Source organism: Lepidochelys kempii, chromosome 4, assembly GCF_965140285.1.
Source record: "Lepidochelys kempii isolate rLepKem1 chromosome 4, rLepKem1.hap1, whole genome shotgun sequence".
NCBI classification, from domain to species: Eukaryota; Metazoa; Chordata; order Testudines; family Cheloniidae; genus Lepidochelys; species Lepidochelys kempii.
In genome coordinates, this window is record NC_136383.1 from 122,065,224 (window position 1) to 122,084,109 (window position 18,886).

Here is an 18,886-nt window from a genome sequence, read left to right on the forward strand (position 1 = left end):
AGTTACTTTTCCCTGAGTCAATGTTACTTAAAACTTAAGTAAAAGCCATGCTTTTATCATTAAACGGTGTCTGTGTATAATATAAATATTTTGTACCACTCACCTGTTATAGCCATTTAAAGAGAAAGCACCCTGTGGAGATGCAGATGTGCTAGTCTTAAAGTAGTAAATACATCCCTCATGGATAATCACAAATCTCAGTGGCCCTTGAAAGAGAAGGTGGGAGGAAAAAAATCAACTCAAAGTGAGTGAATTACTAAGCACTTTCAAACAATTCTGCCTGAATTACGCAGTTCTGGCTAGTTTAATAGATCAATATAATTGATGATTTTTTTAGCTGAATGACAAGTCACATGATACTGCAGTCAACTCATAAGCCTATCAGAATGTAATGTGCTGTCAGTTCTCTTCATTTGAGAGACAGCTGCTCTGAAGGGGAGTGGGGAGGTACTTCAAAGGATGTAAGGCTGACCCATACCTGTATTTCTCTAGTGGAGGAAAGCACTAGCATGAGACTGCAGCCCAAACCACATCCAAGGAACATAACCCAAAGGCCAACAATACCCGATCTCCGAAAAAAGCCACACTTCGTGACTGAAACTAAAATCAAAACATATTCACGCTGACCCCAAAACCAGAACTAAGCCTCCCTTGCCTTCATATAGTTAGAGAAGTTGGCAATAAAACTGAGTAGTTTAAAAAAAAAATCAAATTCCAGTGTTTCTCCCTCCTATATCAAAAGCAGCAATTTCTTTCCATATCTGTTATAATGAAACTATATTTTATGCATTTCCTAGAAACAAAGAAAACACACAGCCTTGGATTTCTTACCTTAAAGGTATGTGGATTCCAGGAGCAATTACTGATATGAAAAATATGTTTACTCTAAATCTTAAGGTAGGGGGCTTCGGGGAGGTATACCTCCAGTTCAGAATAATAGATTTCATACATTCCAATCTGGACAAGAAGTTGACTAGAACTTTGTTTTGAAAATAATGGACCAAAATGTTTGAAATAAATGAGGTATTCCAAGTACACTGGAGAGAAAGTAGATTCATTTTCTCAGTCTTATTTTTGGAGGCACTGACATCCAAATCCAACAAACTAGAGGGAAGAAAGAAATGCACATCCTCACCGCACCCCCATCTAAAATTTTTAATATTCTAAAACAAGAAAGCATCGTCTTTAGATATTACTGTAAAATTAAATCCAATACGAACAAAACACATAAAAGGGCAAAGCTTCATTATAAACACAGGAACACTAACTGCCTGCCTATAATGCCTGCCTGTCACTGTCCACAAATGCAAACATTTAAAGCAACCAGATGCAGTCCAACTAACATCCTCCCCAACTTACATTTTAAGATCTGCAGCTGGGTGCCTCCTTTTTTGTGCAGGTATCCTGACTTGGTAACCCCCCCAGGCATTGTCAGTAGGTTCTGTGCTCCAATTGCCTTCATTGGGACTGGCCAGTGCTGCTCTTCTGCGGCCATTGTTCTGCAATTTAGAATGAAAAAAGTATTTCACATTGTATGTATATTTTGCTTTAAGAAATGAACTTTCAGAAAGGAAGCTTGTTTGGAAAACATGTTTAAGGAAATAACTAACAGTACAGCAGCCAAGTATGTGGAATAAACTAGTGTCTCAGAGATTTCAGGAAGTTTGCAATGCATAAAAAAAATATGGTGCACAAAGTCCCCGTTTATTTTTGTACATATCACCAAGGTAATGACAGTGGTCCGGAGAAGAAGTTTAACTTCACGTTGTAGCAACACATTGTGAAAACATTTCCATGAAAGAAAAAAAAAAGGGGGGGGGGGCCTCAATCCAGTAGTAACGTATTTAGCCTTGCTGCTGGAAGGGTTAAGATCCACCCCCATTATTCGAAGAAGTGACATTGTGATTCAAATACAGAGTGCACCTCATTTCTTATCTATCTCAGTTCTTTGTACTGTCATAAACCGGAGTGTGTATTACATAACATTGCTTTTAGTGTCACATGCAATACAGTGAGGATATAATCAAACTCAAATTCACCCTCCCTTGATGTTTCATTTAATGGCAGCCTACATTAATTATTGCTGCCACACTGCACTGAGTATCCTAGCAATTACAGTTCTTTCTGCTCTCCCTTCTTATGCAGTTTACAGGCTACAGAGTATTAGTTCCTTAATAACTAGTTTTATCAGCTTGATTATAATCACAAAGAGACCCTTCTTTCTTCAACTGGCAATAAAAGGCATTGTGCAGGGCTTGGATAAATCCCTTAATTATCTAGTACTGAGAACACCCTCTATGAACTGAATAGAAACTTTGACCTTCACATACAATGCTGTATTATTCCCAAGGCTTGAACAGAGTACCTCAACGGGAGAGAGCAGGGCTCATGAACTGCTAAAGTTCCTCAGCTATTATTAGTTGATTTCAAGCTGTTTGTGACTTGAACAGATGTTGGACGCGGAGCAGAAAGAACTAAAAATTTAAAGGATGCTGTTTACTCCATCTTTTCCACAAAAAAATGCTAACACTGTCAATCTATAACCTAGGAACGTGCTTTCCACACATATAATTTCACTAACTAAATTCCCTTCAGCCTAACGTGCTGACTCAAAGTACCCATTGTGAAGAGAGCAAGGAGTTTGTTTTTGCTGAATGATTCATTGCAGTAGTACAGTACATGCTTCTGTTTTCCCACAGCATGTACAGTGGGTACTTTTTTCTTTCCATACTAGTTTTCTGATTGAACAGAGCCACTAAGAATTTGGTCCATGTTTGTTTAATAAAATCATAATTATTCTGAAACGAGAGAGGAATCAGTGTTTGAGGTAACAGCAGTGACTCTGAAGCCATAGGCGTGAGCTGCACCACAAGTAACTAGTACCCTACTAGCTTCCTTTTCAAAACAGAGCAAGACAAAACTGCACAAGGTGCCCTAGGCCGCAAAGTTCTGAGGCACTCTGAATGGAACCAACTATCTTACCAGCTCTTGTCCCCACCCAGGGCCACCTGGCTATATTTTAGATATGTATGAGGTGTCTATACCTCAGTAATGAACTCTTCCCCAGGGGACTCCCCCAATATCATTCCATCCACTGAGTTTCTCTATATTCCTAATAGTTTTCCTCATTACGCTGTTCCCTCTCCGTTCTCACTGATTCTATCCCAACCTTCAACTCCCCGATCTACTCAGCTCGCTGTTCCCAGAGTCTCTTCCTCTTGCTCAGAAGATTGCCAGTCCATGCTGCTCCCTCTGTTCTCTCTCTGACCCGCCCTCCCAATACTTCCAGAGAGGCCCCATCTCCTATGCACATGTCCTGCTTTCTCGGAGGCAGTGATGTATTAACTTATGGGCCAAAGTGGTGAAGCCAGGTACACAAATGTCACACAGAATACTAGATTGTGGATTTGATTTGACCAGGTCACAATCAACATAACCCACTCTCACCACTGAATGACACCACCTTATGTTGCCTTGAAAAAATGGTCATTAAAAAGTTACCAGAGCAGGATCCAACCTACTTGCCAGCTCCCTGCTGTGCTGACAATGATGGGGAAAAAGCCAGTAATATTTTACTTCTCCCTCAAGAGCAATTAAACTTGCCCTGGATGAGAACGTTTTTGCGAAGTGTTATGCATTTATGCATACTTGCATTGTCTATCTGCTAAATTCAGTGCTAGTTTTCCTAAGCAGCCTAGCGCTCAGGCATGGATGTTAGTTTTGCCCTCTATTTTTAGAAAGGGTTCGAGAGATGGAGGGCGGGGGGCTGCAATGTTTTTAGTCTCAAACCCAAGACAACAGATGGAGCCATGATGGATTAACTCGAACACCACCATTAGCCCACTATAGGCTCCACCAGTACAACGGGAACTCCCTCACTTGCCCCAAATACTTTCCCATTCTCACTGAAATAGTTCCTCTTCTGCACATACGCTGTATCTGCGCCACCTTCCACTGAAGCCTCTCCCCAACCCATTACCTAATCCCCAATCATGAGACGACTTGTTCCACTGCACTCACAGAGATCTTTGATAAAAGCAACATGTTAATGAGCCAGAGATGCACTATGCACAGAAGCTTTAAACTCCAAAAAATCATTGAAGTTATTCCTGCAAACTGAAATCAAAACTGGATTAAATATTTTTTGTCTATACTGCAGAAGCTGAAAAGTAGGCATGAGGGAATGTGAGCACATTTTCAGTTGGCTGTAGAAACCCAAATGTTGCAACACTCTAGTGTCATCATGGGAGTGATTTCCTTAAAATGAAGGGTGTGAAGGGGAAATCCGGGACTGACAATATTTTTTTTAAATGACAAACATCAGTCAAAATATACATTGAAATCATCAGAAATCAAACTGATGAAATTTCCTGAGATTTGGTTATGTTTAAAAAGGAGATTAAGTAAAAATGGAATCTTTCTATTTAACAGGATAGTGTCTCTTCTGTGTTATACTAGTATAACTGGAATAAACTCATTGACTTTAGTGAAGTCTCACCAATGTAACCGACCAATTTCAAGCCCCATATATATCTTCATATCACAACTGCTTACTCTATTAGGGAAAAAACATATTTTTCTAATACTACTCTTGATAATACCTCAGATCCAAAAATATCTACGGAAAAGAGAGCACTAGATTCTATTCTGCCTCAGATTTCATGGACACAACTGTCAGAAAAGTTCTGATTGCAGGATCTTTATTACTGCTGATACAGGAGAGACAAAGAACAGCTTGATTTTCAAATCCCAACTGGAGTTGGCAGTTATTGCAGTAAATCACTGTATGATTTATAATCTGAGCACATTAAGCTCTCGGATCACTAATAGACAGGGAACGCCAACTCATTTTTCAGATTATGGTTACATGTCTAAATACCTGAGACTGCAGGCCAAGACAAGAGACCCTGAGCCAGGTTCTGATCTTAGATGCGCTGCTAGCGTAGATGCTCTAAGCTGACAAGAGACAGCTCTCTCGTTGACTTAATTACTCCAGCCCCCACGAGTGGCAGTAGATACATTGGCAGGAGAAGCTCTCTCGCCAGCATAGCGCTGTCCACAGTGGCGCTTAGATTGGTGTAATTTACATTGCTCAGGAGGGTGCCTTATTTGCACCCAAGAGACATCACTTACACTGATGTAAGCTGCATTGTGTACCTAGCCTCAATTACAGTGGTGTAAGTACACCAAGTTTAACCAGGATAAGAATGGGGCCTCTTGCTGAGGCTACTCAGAAAATTTTCCCCAACTCATTCTGTGAGTTCCTTGTAACAGCAAAAAGCATTTGTTTTTAAGAAACAGATACATTCTTTTGCCTAATTTTCGTCATGCTGACCAAGCCAAGAAAACAACCCATCCTTCTCCCCTCCCAAAAAAAAAACAAAAACAGAGTGCCCACTGAACACACATCCTTCCTCACCTCAAGTAGTACTGAGACTGATCCAAAGACAATCAAAGCACACCAGAAAGGGCCTTGTCCCTGTTGTACCTGACTCCTCAGGGATTTTCTGGGACAATCCCATGTCTGTTAGGAAGACTCTGTGCTCTATAGTATGCTGGGGTGGAACACAGGAACAGTAATTTATAGCACTATATTCAATACTGAAGAGTTTTCTTTGAAACACTGCACAGTGTGGTCACGTTACTCTCCAGCATACCTCAAAGCCTATTCATACTCTACCTAGAGCAAGTACTTAACACATATCGAGTGTTTCTTCTTTTGCAAAGCAACCATTAGAAATAGAGTTTGCAACATTTTTGGTAAATGAACGGAGTATTAAGGGGTTAGGTTCGCCTGAGTCTGTATCACAGGTAATTTGAACATAGCTGCAGTTGCTGTGATGGATTACTTGAGAAGTTATTTGGACAAAAAAGTATTGCTACAGCATGTTTGTGCCAACGCTTGTGAAAGCCATAACAGCATACATAAGAGAAGGTGACTGAGGTAAATCTTCTACTGGACCAACTTCTGTTGGTGAGAGAGAGAAGCTTTCAAGCTACACAGAGCTCTTCTTCAGGCCTGGGAAAAGTACTCAGAGTACTAAAGCTAAATACAAGATGGAACAGATTGTTTAGCATAAGTAGGTAGAATACATGCTAAGAGACCATTCCAGTTAAAGTGACCCATTTACACCTCTGCAGTCACAGGCCAAAAGGGGTGTTAACGCATCACAGATTACTGTAATAAATCATAAATCCAGTTATTTTTTAGTGTCTAACAAAATTATGAATTTAAGCTGCCAGGCACAGTTTTGAAGATGTTGTGCAGGTTTCCTTTGAGGACAAAGATTGAGAGGTCAGACATGGAGTGATTTTATAAGTATTCGCCCATGGGTGATACGGTGTTTTTGTCTTTTATCATTTTTCTGTGCGAGTTCATTCAAGAATGTAGTGATTGTCTGGTTTCACTCACCTAGTTGTCATTGGGGCATTTAGTGCACTGGATGGGCACACTACACATAGTGAGAGGTATGCCTTGGATTGATGGATCTTGAAGGGTTTGTTGGTGGTGGTATCAATCATAGTAGCAGTGGAGACATGTTTACAGGTTTTGCATCTGTTATGGCAGGGTCTGGTGCTACTTTGAATTGGTGGGTCCTGTGGGGAGCTTGCTTCTGATAATGAGCCCCCTTTTTTGTCCTGCGACTACAGGGACATTAATAGGCCCCTTCACCTTGAATGGTCCCTTAAATAATTGCTAACAACTTCTGCTCAACAATCTGTTCCATCTTATATTTAGCTGTGACACTCTGAGTACCTTTCCCAGCCCTGAAGAAGAGCTCTGTGTCAGCTCGAAAGCTTATCTTTTTCACCAACAGAAGTTGGTCCAATATATTACCTCACACACCCTGTCTCTCTAATACCCGGAGACCAACACAGCTACAACAGCACTGCAAACAACGGCATACGGACAGCTGAAGGCAGATGCCATTCACGTTATATTGTCCTCTTGGTAATACCACTTCAACATGAGGTTGCAGAGAGGTCCTCAATCTTGGTATAATGGCCTTTGGTTACTGAAACTCATCAACTGCACAAAAGTTGCAGATTTCTGCGGCAGATGGGGTGCTTAAATCAATTATCTAAATCTTATCGAGAAATGAAATCTTATTCCTACCCATTCCTCCATTAATCTCTTGAGCACATAGGGTATATATAGCAGCTAGATTCAGTTATGCATTTAGATTTACATAAAAAGAACCCAAACTAATGTAATTTTGCCCTCAAAATCTGGAGTGTATTGTAGAACAACAACAGACTCTTTTGGCCCTAAAATCAATTAACCTAAAAATATGTGAATGTTGCAAAGACATCCAGCCTAAATTAAAGCAAATACAGATTAACAGATAAGGACTTCACCCTGCATGGCACGGCATGCCCCAACTCCCACTGAATTCAACTGGAAATGAGGCAACTTGGTATCTTGCAGTTACTGCTCAGCATCTTGCAGGATTCAGGCCTAAAAACCATGTTATTTTTCTCTCTGAGCTTTCACCAACCCGAGGTTATACTGGATTTCTTAGCTTTCCATGATATTATTTACACCCTGTGTTGTTAAACACTGGGGATCAATTTGGTCAGCAAATGAAAAACAGCCTCTCAAATTTACAGCACAAAACATTAAATCTGAGTTCAGTTTGTCAGAAGTGTCTCAGCATACTATATTTGAGAATTATAAAAAGTGCCATAATTTCACATGTACTGTAGCATTTCATCTTTAAGTCCCATCTTGACAATACACCCACGAAAAGTGAGATCTCAGCTGGGAAGCTTTTGAACCTACAAATAATACAACAAAAGGAATGGTGCAGTAAATAAAGATAGAAGGAAAGACAATTGAGAATTCCATCTTTCACAGGTGGCCTAGTCAAGAGAGAGAGAACACTATACACGTAGCCGGCTGCAAAGACCATGGTTACTGAGGAAAGGAAAAAAACAGCATATTCTCAGCATGTCAGAACAAAACTCTACCATTTCAGCTTCAGCTAGCCACACATTTACTTTCTGTTCCTAAAACTGGATTTTCTAACCTTGCAGAGATCTCAGGTGCTCTTCCACTAGAAAAATCAATTTCACACTGAAACATCTAATAAAAATCAGATACGCAACATAATTTAATTTTCTCAGGTTAATCCTTTTCCTGCCTCCGTTTTCAGCAACAGTTCTGTCAGAGAGGATAATTACCGATACTGGCAATGCTGTGGAAGTCCAGTCAGTATTATGGGAAGAGAGACACTGGGGACTGAATCCCACTGCAAAGCATTCAATTATGAACAAGTTTAATGTGCACATAGTGTCTTCACTGGCTTTTAATTTCATGGAAGTGTGTTCCTTCCCCGTTCCCCCTGACCCCCACCTTTTTTAAAAATGATGACTGATTCATTCTTAATCCACATACAAGAGTCAAGAACAAAAGAGGATTTTTTTCTTTTTTCTTATTAGTTTACTCTTTATGTAGGTAAAAGGAAAAGAGCATAGATTAACAAACCACAAACTCATACTAACCTGATGACAAGATCTGACTGGTACACAGCTTTCTTACTGAACGTGGCACTGAACGAGCTTTTCCTTTGTACAGATGAAGCCATTAGCCATTTATAATCTGCCTCAGGTAAGAAAGTTAGCATATCTCCCCGTAGTGTGCACCTATTGATTAAATATCTTTGTCACGGTTGCTGCAGCAGCTTCAGGTTTCATATTAGAAAAGGGAGGAAAAAAACCATGCCCTGACCCTTCCAGGCAGTGCAGTAGGGTCAAATGGGACGCCTCAGCAATGGGTTGCTTCCTTTTTTGTTGGCTGTGTGTGTCTCTGTGTGTGTTGCTTCCTGTTCCTGGGGTCATTGGGCAGCATTATCTCTATCAGAATTTCCTGATACACCAGAGAGGTAGTAAAACGAAACTTACAAAAATCTCAACCTGTGGCAGACAGCTACCCAAAAAGGGAGAGAATTTTCCATTACAGCTGGTTTGGTACTTTTTTCATGAGGAAATGGAGGATTAAAAAGAGGAAGTTTTGGGGGGGTGTGGCTCTGTGCTTGAATTTACACTCAAGTGGAAGCCTGGTTCAGAATGATTGCTTAGTGCTTAAGAAGAGAAGCAAATGTTTCAGATGGTGGTGGTTTATAATAATGGAATGGATTAAATATTTATCTCTAATGTTACCCAAAGCAACCTGAGATTGCCCTTCTTCTTTCAAACAAAGGAACTAAAGACAGCCACCTTGTTAAATACTCACAAAACTGATGCAGAAAGTTCACCCTCTATGAAAGCAGGAATATCTTAAGTACTGTCAGCATGCTTCACCTTACACAAAGCATAAGGGAAGACAAAACCCTTCCCTAAGGCGCTTGTAACGTAAAGGCAAAATTCTACAATCTAAGGGCCATCAGATGATGATGATGATATATAAAATACCACTATTTTATACTGTTATAGCCCCTTCAACTGAGGGTCTTAAATTATAAAGATGCAAAAAATTCACATGCCCTACTGATGTCAGTGGGAATTAACCAGGCTGAATTAAGTGACACCACAGGATAGAAAACACAGTAAAGCCACATAATACAATAGATGACTAGCACTGTTCAGAGTGGTAGGGACAAGACATTTTTTAAAGAGGGATGCTGTGTACTGAAAACCTATTTTGGTGGATCAGCACCAACGGGCTTTAAGGAAGATGTGTGTTTTAAGAATATACGAGTCCAGGTCTCAAAAGGGAAGGGGAGAGGTTCCAAGCACAAGGAACAATATGGAAAAAGGAGAAGGCTACAAATGGTATGGTTAGGTGCATGGCTTAAGGAGAACAAAAGCTGTACGAGAAGGATGAAATAATCTAGGTTGAGATACAGATAGCGGTGGTATTGGGTAGGAAAGCAGTTCTCAACCTTTTCCATACCAGGCCACCCCCGAAGTCCTCCTTCCACCTTCCCTGGACCCCTCCCCTCACTTAGTAATAAGAATAGGCAAGGGTGGCTGAAAGTACCTGAAACCTCTACACAATTCCAAGGTTGAGTACCACTGGGACAGAGCCCTGAAGGTGAGTTATTAACGTCTCTACACTTAGCCACAAATGTTAACAAAACCTCACGGTGGGAGCCGTGCTCCCGCTAATTTTTTATGTCCGTGTACAGAATGAATTTTGTTATGTGCACCAATATGGAGGTGATGTGTGACACATTACCTTCATGTTGGTGCACACAACAAAATTTGTGTGGTGAGGGTTGGGCCGAGGGGTTTGGAGTGTGGGAGGGGGCTCAGGGCTGGGGGTGTGGGTCTGGGGATGAGGAATTTGGGGTGCAGGAGGGGGCTCAGGGCTGGGGCAGAAGGTTGGGGTGCAGGGGATGAGGAGTTTGGGGTACAGGCTGTCCCTGGTCTGCGTTGGGGGGAGAGGATTCCCCCCCCAAGCCCTCTCTTACTGCAGGAGCTTGGGGCTGGGGGAGAGGTGCCTCTCCCCAACTGCAGCAGCTCCGGCGGGGCTGGGCCGGGCCGAGCCGAGGGATGGGCTCCTCTCCCCTGGCCGCAGCAAGTCCGAGACTGGTCTGTGCTAGGGCCAGCAGGGAGGGGCACCTCTCCCCACAGCAGGGCTTAATAGGCAGCTGTGCGACCACATGGCTGCACAGCTTAGAGAGAATTTAAGAGTAGGAGGTAGGTGGGTATGCATGACGTTATCCAGGGTACAATCTGGACTGATGAACAGCTGTTCCTCAGTTCTGCAACCTTTTACACTGTGCCAGTGCCTTTTACACTGCTTTGGTGAGAGTCACCACTCCTGGTCTGCTCACACACAACTTCCAGCAAGTAAGTTACCCCCATTTATATTATATGAGCGCTATAGCCAGTCACTTATGAATTACACTGCAGAGAGACACCAGCAAATTCCCTGGCCCAGACTTTACCCCAGAAATGTATGTCTTGTACTGCCCAGCTCTCTCCTGGACAATACAAGCTCATACAACGCCCCTCGTTTTATTAATAGAAAATGATACGCACAAATCCTGTTATCCCAAATGGAGTTTCCCAAGCACCTGAATCCAAATATACTGATTTAGATAAAGCAGTAAAACAAGTTTATTAACTACAAAAGATAGTTTTTAAGCAGGGCTGTCAATTAATTGCAGTTAAGTCACAATTAACTCAAAAAAATTAATCACAATTTATCAGTTTTAATCAGACAGTTAAACAATAGAATACCAATTGAAATTTATTAAATATTTTGGATATTTTTCTACATTTTCATATTGTGACAAAAGTTCCTCCTCTGCCTTGGTGAGGACCCAATGTGCTTATTGGCGGATTTTCTCGCCTCAGAGGTTCACAGCAGCCCTCAGTTTGGACCACTTTTGTGACTCAAATCTGCCGTTCACTCAGTTAGCCTTATCACTGTCCAGCATGGGGAAAGGAAGAACAACAATCCCCACAGTCTCTGCTAATCCACCTAGTGGTTTGGAGAACAGGCCAGAGACCTTCCCCTCTGGTGGAACCCACAGTCCAGTTCAACTCCTCCAGTACCGAGTTGGGGGGAACCCGGGCCCGCCCTCTACTCCGGGTTCCAGCCCAGGATCCTGTGGATTGCAGCTGTCTACAGTGGCTCCTGTAACAACTGGGTGACAGCTACAACTCCCTGGGATACTTCCCCATGGCATCCTCCCAACACCTTCTTTAGTCTCACCACAAGACCTTCCTCCTGATGTCTGATAATGCTTGTACTCCTCCGTCTTCCAGTAGTACGCCTTCTCACTCTCAGCTTCTTGGGCCTCTTGCTCCCAGCTCCTCGCACACTACAAACTGAAGTGAGCTCCTTTTTAAAACCCAGGTGCCCTGATTAGCCTGCCTTAATTGATTCTAGCAGCTTTTTGATTGGCTGCAGGTGTTCTAATCAGCCTGTCTGCCTTAATTGTTTCCAGAAAGTTCCTGATTGTCCTGGAACCTTCCCTGTTACCTTACCAAGGGAAAAGGGACCTACTTAACCTGGGGCTAATATATCTGCCTTCTATCACTCTCTTGTACCCATCTGGCCCAACCCTGTCACAATATATATTGTATTCTGTGTTGTAACTGAAATCAAAGTGTATATTATTTTTATTACAAATATTTACACTGTAAAATAAACAAAAGAAATAGTATTTTTCAATTCACATCATACAAGTACTATAGTGCAATCTCTTTGTCGTGAAAGTACAACTTACAAATGTAGATTTTTCCTTACATAATTGTACTCAAAAACAAAACAATGTAAAACTTCAGAGACTACAAATCCACTCAGTCCTACTTCTTGTTCAGCCAATCACTAAGACAAACAAGTTTGTTTACATTTACAGGAGATAGTGCTGCCCTCTTCTTATTTACAATTTCAACAGTAAGTGAGAACATGCATTGCATGGTACTTTTATAGCCAGCATTGCAAGGTATTTACATGCCAGATATGCTAAACATTCATATGCCCCTTCACGCTTCGGCCATCATTCCAAAGGACATGCTTCCATGCTGATGATGCTTTTTAAAAAAATAATGTGTTAATTAAATTTGTGACTTAACTCCTTGGGGGAGAATTGTATGTCCCCTGCTCTGTTTTACCCACATTCTGCCATATATTTCATTTTATAGCAGTCTCAGATGATGACCAGCACATGTTCATTTTAAGAACACTTTCACTGCTGATTTGACAAAACACAAAGAAGGAACCAATGTGAGATTTCTAAAGATAGCTACAACAGTTGACGCAAGGTTTAAGAATCTGAAGTGCCTTCCAAAATCTGAGAGGGACAAGGTGTGCAGTGTGCTTTCAGAAGTCTTAAAAGAGCAACCCCAATGCAGAAACTACAGAACCTGAACCACCAAAAAAGAAAATTGACCTTCTGCTGGTGATATCTGACTCAGCTAATGAAAAGGAGTATGCGTGGGTCCACACTGCTTTGGATCGTTATTGAGCAGAACCCATCAGCATGGACGCACGTCCCCTGGAATGGTGGTTGAAGAATGAAGGAACATCTGAATCTTTAGCGCATCTGGCACATAAGTATCTTGGGATGCCAGCTACAACAATGCCACAAGAACACCTGTTCTCACTTTCAGGTGACATTGTAAACAAGAAGCAGGCAGCATTATCTCTTGCAAATGTAAACAAACTCGTTTGTGTGAGTGACTGGCTGAACAAGAAGTAGGACTGAGTCGACTTGCAGGCTCTAAAATTTTACATTGTTTTATTTTTGAATGCAGTTTTTTTGTACATAACTCTACATTTGCAAATTCAGTTTTCATGATAAAGAGATTGCACTACAGTACTCGTATTAGGTGAATTGAAAACTTCTATTTCTTTTGTTTTTTTACAGTGCAAATACTTGTAATCAAAAATAAATATAAAGTGAGCACTGTACACCTTGTATTCTGTGTTGTAATTGACATCAATATATTTGAAAATGTAGAAAACATCCAAAAATACTTAAATAAATGGTATTCTATTATTAACAGTGCAATTAATCACAATTTTTTATCACGCAGTTAATCACGATTAATTTTTCTAATTGCTTGACAGCCCTAATTTTAAGTGATAACAAGTAATGAGGCATAAAAGTCAGAATTGGTTACAAGAAAATAAAATGCAACGAATACCTAATTTAACAAGCTAAGTGAATTTAAAGCAAAGTTCTCTCTCACTACATGTTACAGCAGTCTTACCGACAACTCCTTTCAGTCAGAATCTCTCTCCCATTCCAAAGCTGTTTCCTTTGTTCTTCAGATGTTGTGGATGCCGTAGGTAAAGAGAAAGGAAGGAATGATTTAGGGTGCTCCCTCTCTCATCTTATAGATTCTCGAAGAAGAGAAAACATCTCTAGCTGAGGTTCAAGAGACAGAAAGTCTGTGTGATGGGAACCTACAGCTGTTATTTTGCCAAGATAAAGATTTTTACTCACATCCTCTTTCCTGCCAAAGGATGGCCACTTAACCAGTTGATGGTCCATTTGATTTTGCTGAACCTGGCTGAGGCACTGGCTAGCTTTTTGTCTCTGGGGAACTGGTTTGTGGCTGCTCCTCCCATACTTGGAACATGTCCAATAATAACACACAGAGGAATTCTATAACTTTACATGCAAAGTTGCTCCACATTTTACTAGGACAATAATGATCAGCAAATTATGAGTTTTCATTTACCATCTCACAAGGCGTACTTTGTATAAAAGTTATCAGTCTTGTAACAGGGCTGTACATAGGGGTACAGACTGTCACAGTAAGTAACCCCATTTTACAGATCAGGTGCTTGAGGCATAGAGGTTATTTGCTCAAAGCTACATTGGGACTCAGTGACATAGACAAGACTAAAGCTCTGTATTTCCGGAGTAGTAATCACTTGCTTTAACCACTATACTGCACCATATTACTCTACATACAATACAAGGTGGATCCCAATTTAAACCTCCTCCAAACAATAGGATGATAAACCTAAGGACAGAATCTCCACATCTCTCCAACATCTCCTCACCAACTCCAAATCAGAGTGGATATAAGCAGGGTGGATTATTTAAAATCACCAATTTAAATTATGATATAAATCAGCTAATAGGAAACCTTGATTTAAACCATCAGTTTTAATCATGTATTGCACTTGTACATTTTAGTTATTTTTCTTAAGAGGTTATTCTTATTGGTTGGTAACCATTAAAACATGTGGATTTGCAACAAAATATAGTCTTTACACTAAATTTGGTACTTCTTTTTGATGACTAGGAGGATACACTATAGCAGCTGTGGCCAAACTGTGGCTCGTGAGCCACATGCGGCTCTTTTACAGTTAAAGTGCGGCTCCCAGAACCCCCCCCCATGCACACCTACAAGACTGGAGCTTGAGGCTTCTGACCTGCAGCAGCGGGGTGGGACGAGGGACTTCTGGCCTGCGGTGAGGTGGTGGGACTAGGGGCTTCTGCCCTGCGGGGGCGGGGGAGGGTCGAACGGCTTTAGCCTAGTGGGGATGGGGGGCATTGGGGCAGAAGCCCCGCACCCCAGCAGGTGTCGCCCCGCGGAGCAGGTTGTGCGTTTCTTGCTGCTCTCAAACTTCTGAAGATTATTGTATGCGGCTCGGAGGGTCAGTAAGTTTGGTCACTCCTGCACTATAACTATACACAATTAAACAATTATATAGTGTAACTGAATTTTTTTTATTATGTTAGCAAAATGGTGCATAATGCAGTACATATTTACTAGGTGGTGATTACTTTTTTACTTGCTATTTGCATCAAGCGCTATTTACTTTCAATTTGAATTTCCATTAAAAATGGAAAGAAACAGTATTTTAAATTATTTTATTAAATAAAACTACCTTAAAAATGCTGGATACATGTGCTTTGATAAACAATGGATTTATTTAAAAAAGAAGTATTATCTATAGTTAGTGAGGAGAACCAATTTTTTTCTGGTTACTATGTCTTTCAAGATTTTAGAAATAGTAAATCCTGTCACATCTAGGTTTTATTCATTGCTTGGAAGAGGAAAACAAGCTTTCCTGCTTTTTCAATTCCCAGTTGGTTTCTTAACTTTGAATAAACTAATCATTGAAATTAACTAATTGAATAAACTGAAATAAAGAAAATATTCACTGTGCACCTGCAGAAGAGGCTACTGCTGACGCAAGCTGGTTTTGCCCTTCAAACACATTCTGATTCCAGGTACTTCAACAGTGACTTCCACCAGTACAGGAGTTTGACTTTCTTTAAAATTTGGCAGCAAACATGTGCTGCTTAACATTTTGTGTATTTAATTTAAATGACTTTAATCGATAGTAAGCTTAGGCCTTAACATAAGTAGTCAATTTCAAATTTAGTTTTAAGTAAGTTTATTTAAATAAAATACAATTTAAATAAAAAACCCAAGTTATTTTAAAACAATCAGTTTTTATCAATCTTAGATGCAAGTGACTTCCTCTTTCCTCCCAAGCTCTCCACATCACCACTGATATACCATCAGCAGGCTCCTTTAACCCAGGATCAACACTTCTGTGCCACACTTCTCCATCTCCTTTCTCTGCAGCCCACATCCAGGCTGCTATCAAACCCTCTCATTTAATTCTCTATATTAGTGGTTTTCAAACTGTGGGTTGCAACCTAGTACTGGGTTGCGGAATGTAAGGCACAGGGTCATGACAGCTCTGGTAGCACCACCAACCAGGCCATTAAAAGTCCCGTCAGCGGTGCTGTCCGGCTAAGGCTATTCCAACACCACGCTGCACCTCCAGAAATGGCTAGCAGCAGGTCCGACTCCTAGGCGGGGGGGACCACAGGGCTCCATGCGCTGTCCTCACCCCGAGCACCAGCTCCAAACTCCCACTGGCCGGGAACCAGCCAATGTGAGCTAGGGGGGCAATGCCTGCAGACGAGAGCCATGCGGAGTAACTTGCGTACCTCCACCTAGGAGCCGGACCTGCTGCTGGCCACTTCTGTCCCTTCCTTTCCACCTCTTAGGGGCAAGTGCAAAAGCCTATCTCAGTTGACTCCTGCCTTTGCTACTACAACATGTTGGTCTCCGGTGTTCACATTCCCACCTCAATCCCCTCTCATTTATCCAGAGCATATTCCTTTAGCAACTACTTGGTTCACATTATTTCTCTCTTTGAATTCCACACCGGCCTCCTTCCACACTCAAGGCAGACAGATACATAGTGCCAAAAGGATTTATCATTTCAAATTCCAAGAGCCCCTTTGGAATTTTCTGGCTGATTTTCAATTCTGTGGAGATACTCATAGGGAGGGAAATGCAGTCAAAACCAAAACTGTTTCCTGTAGAAGGCATTGGGGTTAGAGTGAGAAACTAGGTAAGAATGCTTACACAGTTCCTGATTCTGGAGAAGATGCAGTTTGAACGTGTGTCATTTCCCAGCACAGGAATAATCAGAATCACTGTGCCTTTTAGAACCATAAATGGGAAGGCTGATAAAAGTTAAATCTTCCTGAAATGGATTAACAAGGGAAGAGTCAAACTTGGCAACTGTAGGAATGTAACAGTACCCCAGTGAAACAGACAGGGAGTACTTTTACATACATCCTTCTGCACAAAGAGTGAAATTCACCCCCACAAAGAAGGCCAGCACAAGGCCTACACACCACTAAGACTCAGGCCTTCAGTGTAGGACTCCAAGGGCTCATAGGCTTCATGCTGGCTCTGCACAGGGGAGAATTTCACCCAGAAGGATTAACTACAATTTTACCCCTTTAGTACTACAAGATTTCAATCAGGGAATTAGACTGCAGACAGAATATCACAAACCAAGGGCTTGTCTTCATTATCAAGTTTTGTTGACAAAACTTATGTCGACACCGAACAGTGGACAAAACAAAAATGGCCAAAGGGCGTTCACACTTGCTCCCTCTGTCGACAGATCATGTCCCCATTGGGAAAACCATTATCGACTGTGTGAGCAATGCACCGTGGGTATGTAAGGAAGATGTGGGAAGGAAGACCTGATTGCTGCGCGAGTTCTCCCACAGCCCCCTCAGCTGCCGAGAGCAGCACCATGAGCAGCTCTGTGAGCTCTCCGTGCTGAGGAACGGCAAAGCGGCATAGCAGTCTGCCTGCTGCCATGTTCCTAATGCCGGGCAGAACAGGAGCATTCCAATGGTTTGCTCTTTGTTTGCTCCCCAAATGGAGCAGCGCTCAAATACTTCCAGGAGCTTTGAAAGGGGAAGGGCGCATGCTGCAGAGCAGCAGAGATCAAAACACTGAGCAGGGCAATTAGGGCAGGCATTGTGGGCTACTGGAGGAAGCCAGTTCTGTCGACAAAACAATCAGCAGTGTCTACACTGGCTTGTTGTCGACAGTAAAGGGAGGGGAAAAGACAAAAGTCTCTCGTATGGGTGGAAGTTTTTTGTCATCAACACTGGGCATTTTTCGTGACAAAAGTCCCATTGTAGTGTGTTCACTCTTGCATACAGTTTTTGGTGACAAAACTTGGAAGTGTAGACAAGGCCCAAGTGGCATTTGAATTTCATGCCAGCAGAAATGTGGAATTTGGATCCTTCCCTGATTCTTCTGTGTTCCCCACTCTCTACCTTTCCCAGTCAAAACCTGTTCTTCCTCTACCTTAGGTGCATGCAAACAAGAGCAATGAGATATACATCTCTAACACTGTGCTGCCCTTGCTGGCATTCGTTCTCTAGTCCAGATGCAGCACCGTGCTGAGCGGGCTCTGCAGTGCCGCAAGCAGTTTCCTCTTGCTGACCAATTTACAGGAAGCACTGTGTGTGGCCAAGAGCAGACCGTAAGCAGCCCTGCAACAGGCCACACAGGCGAATGAGCAAAGCAGCAAGAAATGAAAATACCACTTTTTTCTTTATAAAGTGCTAATTTCTCCAGGCCCCAGGAAAAAGTCAGCTGCCTGAATGAATACCGCAGAGTATCTTTAATAACCTTGCTACATGTCTGTATTGACCTTGCATTGTAGACTTGGGGAGAGAGAGAGAGAGAGAGAGAGAGATGTAAAATAAAACAAGGGATTAAATTCCCTCTTGCTATACGTCTGCTGGCTTCAATGATCTTACATCAGGACTGGATCTGTCCCAGTAATTTACAGTAATTCACCAGTGAAATCTAAAAGTGATCTGAAACTTGTACATTCCCAGAAATCCAAACCTTAAAATGGAGTTTGGCCATTTCAGTCACGGTAAACGGTAGAAAGCACATCATAATCATATTGACAGATGTCTCATCTGACAATGCACTCTGCAAGTGCAGTTCCTATTACATCCAATGGGATTTGCTCATGTGAATTCCATTTGTGCAGTTTATTTGTTCAGATTTACTTCTATTAGCCCCATCAGAGTTTTCTAGATGCTTTGCAAAGTGAAAATCATATCAACCATTAAAAACAGAAAATAAGGTCTCCTGCAAAACCCAACCCAAATGA

The 18,886-nt window shown here is 41.7% G+C and overlaps 1 protein-coding gene across 8 annotated transcripts in view; it reads right to left on the reverse strand.

Annotated features, from left to right (window-relative positions):
• SH3BP2 (SH3 domain binding protein 2) overlaps positions 1-18,886 on the reverse strand; it is a 93,190-nt gene that overhangs the window by 15,366 nt on the left and 58,938 nt on the right. For 6 of the 8 annotated variants that reach the window (XM_073342707.2, XM_073342709.2, XM_073342703.2 and 3 more), the window contains 2 exons: positions 1,360-1,499; positions 104-206 (listed from right to left, as the gene is read on the reverse strand). In XM_073342707.2, the coding sequence (XP_073198808.2) occupies positions 104-206; positions 1,360-1,495 (239 nt within the window). In that variant the 5' untranslated portion in view covers positions 1,496-1,499. Of the gene's footprint in view, positions 1-103; positions 207-1,359; positions 1,500-8,505; positions 9,008-13,674; positions 13,766-18,886 lie in introns of those variants that run through there. The other 2 variants (XM_073342710.2, XM_073342701.2) reach the window with 2 other exon arrangements.